Genomic DNA, 5,512 nt, shown 5'->3' with positions numbered 1-5,512 from the left:
CCCCCCCCCCCCCCTTGGGTGTTTTGCAAAAAAACCTAAATGTCTTCAGTATTTACTGCTCCTTACTTAAACCTACTTACTACTTCACGCATGAGGACTGTTAGGCATATTTTTTTAAGTTAACTGGTACATGGAGTCATGACAAATACACCTCATGCTAGAGATGGGGAGGTGCCGCAAGATGGAGAGTGTGTATGCCCTTTGGGCTTTTTTCCTTTTTGCTGTGTCTTTAAAATACCTGCTGGGCAACAAAAATGTAAAAAATAGAAAACATCACTATTGTTGTATTTTGGACAAAAAGGAAGGTTGTCTTTGGGAAGAAAATGTAATCATAGCTTTAGTAATAGAGATGTAGAAACAAACTCATGTTTTTTTCATGAGAAGATGGTTGCAAAATGATGACATCCTTGTATGTGATGGGTGAGATCAGAGTGGGGCCATTGGACTGTCTAGGATAGCTTTGGAAAGCTGCTTTGTTTTTTTCGCAGTGGGGAAACTATTGTGTTTTCACTTAATGTCAGTGGCGGTGGGTAAGTTTGTACTTCTTTAAAAGACTTGCCCTTTTGATCTCTGGCTTTCTTTGCGAGGAACTCTCCATAATTCTTTCTGTTGAACAGCAATCCTTGGTGAGCATAGTGCAATTTTAGAGCTGCCAGTGCCAGCAGCAGAGAAGCTTTTGCCGGGCAAACAGCGCAGCCGGAGGAGTGCCGCATGGCATGTCTCACTTGCCAGGCAGCTGCAGCGGGGCTAATGGGCTGGTGCGATGGCTCTGCTTGCAGAGCTGTTTTGGCTGGTGTGGGCTCAGCGCTGTGCTCGGTGGGCTGGTAGGAGCATGTGCAGTCAGGTTTAGTAGGTCTTCGAGTGAGAGTGGTAAAACTGGGGCCCTAAGGTAAGAGAGGCGGTGGGTGGTCAGCTGTTGGCAGGGCAGCACCTCAAGAATACTTACTGATAGTTCTTGGGTGATAATGTGTTTTTCCTCTTGGGTACCATGACACTGTTCTGCATAACCCAAACTCTCTTGATTCTGAATTGAAGATATTCTAAAGTCTTTTAACAATTGCTTTCATTTTGCATGGGAATTCAAATGACACAATTTGCATTTAGGATCACCTTTTACCCTACTCCCTCTCAGCAGAGAAAAAGAAGCCAGCAAACCTCTGGATATAGACAGGCTTAGGGTCTGCGGGAAGGATGCTTCTAATGAATGGCTCCCACACAGGCTGGTGTCTCTCCTCTGTTCAGCGATTTTCTTGACAGGGAAGGTGCTTGGCCTTGTCTTGTGGCATCTGGATCGATGTTGCTTCGCTGTGAGCAAGCATGGGTTGCTCTTTTTCTTTTCCCAAGAGGACCCGATGAGAGAAAAGGCTGCTTTGCTTATTTTTACTCCAAAGTCACTGGCTTCTCATCAGCTCCTTCCGTCTGTTTCCCTTAATTTGTGCAAAGGGCCATTAGGAAGGGACGTGCAGGTGGGTGGGTTTTGGTATACTAGTGACCCATGTCACCTCTCTGCTTGTCATCTTTAATCCTGTCACTGTCTTCCTGTCTTTGGAGGAGGAGAAGGAAACGGGCTAAGCAGGAGCTGCTCAGCTCAGTGGTGTGGCTGAGGATGATGATGAATGAGAGGAAGCAACCAAGACACGTGGGGAGAACAGCCACCATCAGCTGGTTCTTGATGTCTCACTGATGACTGGTGTCAATGTCAGTCTCTGGAGGGGCTGTTAAATACCATATTTAGGAGTGATACAGAGATGGAAGATTTTTGTGTTTGATCAGGAAATTAAAGACTTTGAGGATGTTTGTAACTTGCTTTGAAGAGGGTCTTTGAAGAGGATCCTGCTGTTCTAACCCATGCTTTGATTATCACAGTCTAGAGATTGTTTTAAATTTGTCTGAAAGTTGAAGGGAGCACAGAATTCAGCGGCCCTTCTAGTGATGCATCTGGCTAGATGTTTTCAAGCTCCACACTGGCAAATAGTTATTTTCCCTTTGGAGGTAAGCACTGACTTTTTTTCATCTGTGCAACCTGAGGTGGCAGAAGAGGGGCTGTTGCCGATGGCAAATCCTTCCCCATCAAGCCCAGGGAAGTCCAATTAAATTGCCCTGTATGGCAGGCTGGAAAACTCCTCTCTTTGTTCAAACTTTTGTGAAGGATTGCACATCAGGGTGGTTTTGCTAGGGTTTGAAAGGGTGTGATTTACCTTGCTAGCAGCTAGTTGTAAAAAATATTCAGAGTAACTGCTGGAGGTCTTTAAAAACCTTTTTTCTTTTTTCTTTTTTTTTTTTTTAAATAAATACTGTTGATAACTTAAGTATAAGTTGGTTCTGACAGTGCCAGCACATGTTTGTGCATGATTCAGTTGTTTATTCTGAAACTACAAATCTTTCATCCTTTGTTTGAAACAGAAATGCTGGCTTGGGTGTCTGTTCCATGTCTTGCAGATTTGGGGGCATTTTGGCTCCATTTGTGCCATCTATGGTAAGATTATTTTCTACTTTCTATGTAACTCAGATTTATTAAATTCTCTCGAAAGCACTCTGCTGATTTTGGTACCACATATGCCTATATTTCTTGAAAAAAAAGTTATGAAAAATTAAATAACGTTCACTCAATTTCAAGAATTAATGAACAAGGTGTTAAAAAATTCCTGGTATTTTATCCATTTTGGAAGTAATCTAATGCTCTGTGTTGTGTTAATATTTCATCTGTTAGTTGAAATGATTGTCATATAATGCATTCGGTACCCCTAAGGCTCGCTCAGTATCGGAGTTCTTTTAAGCACGTAAACAAAGTTTTCATATGAATCCGTTTCTGTGAAATGACATATTTGGGTTTCTTTGTTCTACCAGTATATGGATAATTGCACAAATTGCTGGAGTGAAAAGTTGTAGCTGTTTGGTTTTGACTGCAGTTCATATGGATCGTATATTTTAAGAGCAGGAAACCATGCTGGGTTTTTACTATAGGTTTTTCATTTTAGAAATCTCTTGGTGGTTCTGTACCATTCGTGGTGTTTGGAATCAGTGGACTGTCAGCGGGATTCCTGACTCTTCTTCTGCCGGAAACACTAAATAAGCCTATTGCTGAGAGCATTGAAGATCTCCAGAGTCCCAAATACCAAATGATTAAAAACGAAGAGGCAGAGTAATTTATTTATTTTTTTTTACTCTAGCTTTGCATTATTTTCCCCTCTGTCTTATGCGAGCCATGATTTAGTGCATATTACTTAGATTGTGCATGAATGAACGTGTGCATGAAGCTTTTAAAGCCGTCTGTCTCTCGCATTCAGTGGAGATGAAATTTATTCTTTGTTTGGCTCTTAAAGACAAAAAGGCTAACAGCTTTCACCTATATGTATTAAATTATATGTAAATGAGTACTGCTTTGTTTCCTTAAAAGAAAATAAATTTTAGAAAGGCAGTCTAAAATAATCAGAGATCCTGTGCTTTTACAGTAAAGCAACTAGGCATGTTTTTCCAGCTATTGGATTGTGCCTTTTTGTCATGTTTTCTACCGGAACATAATCTAAAATTAATATATATCTGAGGAAATGTTTAATTCTTCATTAGTCTCCTGGGTTAGAGCCCTTGAAAGTGTTTTCCTGTTGTTGATATGCACCAAATAAAACTTCTGAAGTGGGAAATGCAAGTTTTGTTTGTTTCGACAGGTAATAGAATAGAAATTGTGAAGTATCTCTCCTAAGTTTGGGAATGGCTTCCCGGAAGAATTAGTTTTAAAAGGCGGGGGGAAATCTTAAAGAAAGGAATTCTTAGCTTAGAACTGAGAAGGCTTAGTGTAGATATAAAAGAATATATGCTTTTCTTACTTTTTTTCTTGATATGCTAGCTTGTTAATTATCTGGTAATAATTGTACTTAGAATCATAGAATCATAGAATCGTTATGATTGGAAGAGACCTCAGAGATCATCAAGACCAACCTTCTACCCAACGCCACCATGCCCACTAAACCCACTAAACCATGTCTTGAAGCGCCACATCTAAACGTTTTTTGAACACCTCCAGGGATGGTGACTCCACCACCTCCCTGGGGAGCCCATTCCAATGCCTAACGACTCTTACAGTGAAGAAATTCTTCCTGATATCCAACCTGAACCTCCCCTGGCGCAACTTGAGACTGTTTCCTCTTGTCCTATCGCTAGTTACCAGGGAGAAGAGACCAACCCCCACCTCACTACAACCTCCTTTCAGGTAGTTGTAGAGGATGATCAGGTCTCCCCTCAGCCTCCTCTTCTCCAGACTAAACACCCCCAGCTCCCTCAGCTGCTCCCCATCAGACTTGTGCTCCAGACCCTTCACCTCCTTGGTTGCCCTTCTCTGGACTCGCTCCAGCACCTCAATGTCCTTCTTGTAGTGAGGGGCCCAAAACTAAACACAGTATTCGAGGTGGAGCCTCACCAGCGCAGAGTACAAAGGGATGATCGCTACCCTGCTTAAACAATTTAATCACGCTACACATGCTATTATGCGTTCTTTTTATGCCTAATACATAGTAATACTGTATTCAGTTAAAATGGGAAAAAAGGATACAATAATTTCTGAGCTTTTTGAATATCATTTCACATCTAATTTTTTAAAAAAATCAATTAGTTCTGTTTTTCACATTTAATATTACCCTATAAAATAGGACAAGAAAAATAAGACATGTAAACTCTTTTTCAATAATTTTTCTTCTGTCTGACAGGCAAACCAGTTAGAAGAAAACACTTTGTTTCAGAAGGCCTGCCTGTGGTGGAAAATGAAGCCTCCATTGAGAAGATGCTGTAACAGTTGGAAGGGTGAAGTCTTGCTCTATATATCCAACAGGATATGAGTTGGAGGACTCATGTATAATGCTGTTTGTAGCATGTTGAACAGTTTTATGTGGAGGCAAATTGAGAAGATGGAAGAAGTTGATCAAAGCTTGTGAGAAAAGAGGTGATAAATCTGTGCATTAATTTAATGATTTAACAAAAGCATACTTTGGATGTTTGGACTTCTCTACGGCTTCTTAAAATGAAGTATTAATTTATTTTACGAAACGTAATTGCTAGCTTCAGATTAAGCTATAATGTTGGAATTGAAGTGATGTGTATAATTTAAAATTTAGATAGCCTTATATATTCAGGCAAGCTGTAATTGTGAAAAGTAACAGCATCCTGTATATGCTAATTTTCTCTACAGGGTTTTTTGCCTCTAAATTATGGTATACCTCACAGTGTGAAGAGACCAAAGATTATTTTTTTATGGGTTGTTGCCTTTGTATGTCTAGCATAAGAAACCTGAATAGGAGATCTGAAAGGAGAATAAATGGATTTATTGTAGGAGTAGGTAATTTTTTAATACAGTTGTACGTGAAAAGATACATACAGTTAAAATTAATACTATATTGGAAAAGTGTCAAGCTTTTGAGGTGCATTTAAAGGAGAGGATGAGTAACCTTTTACACAAAAGTTAGGAACTTCTAGCTGTACATGTGGAACTAAAAATTATTGAACATGAGTCATATATTGTGTA

At 39.9% G+C, this 5,512-nt stretch overlaps 1 protein-coding gene across 1 annotated transcript in view; it reads left to right on the top strand.

Moving 5' to 3' along the window:
- Nucleotides 1-3,146, top strand: part of LOC104158853 (solute carrier family 22 member 15-like) — a 23,074-nt gene extending 19,928 nt beyond the window's left edge. Inside the window, exons 10-11 of the mRNA XM_009696610.1 lie at nt 2,404-2,476; nt 2,979-3,146. Of these exons, the coding sequence (XP_009694912.1) occupies nt 2,404-2,476; nt 2,979-3,146 (241 nt within the window). The remainder of the gene's footprint in view (nt 1-2,403; nt 2,477-2,978) is intronic.
- Nucleotides 3,147-5,512: the final 2,366 nt, after the last annotated feature.

Source organism: Cariama cristata, unplaced genomic scaffold, assembly GCF_000690535.1.
Source record: "Cariama cristata isolate BGI_N322 unplaced genomic scaffold, ASM69053v1 scaffold29073, whole genome shotgun sequence".
NCBI classification, from domain to species: Eukaryota; Metazoa; Chordata; class Aves; order Cariamiformes; family Cariamidae; genus Cariama; species Cariama cristata.
Note: the sequence above shows the minus strand (reverse complement) of the source record. Positions and strands in the feature narration are given on the sequence as shown.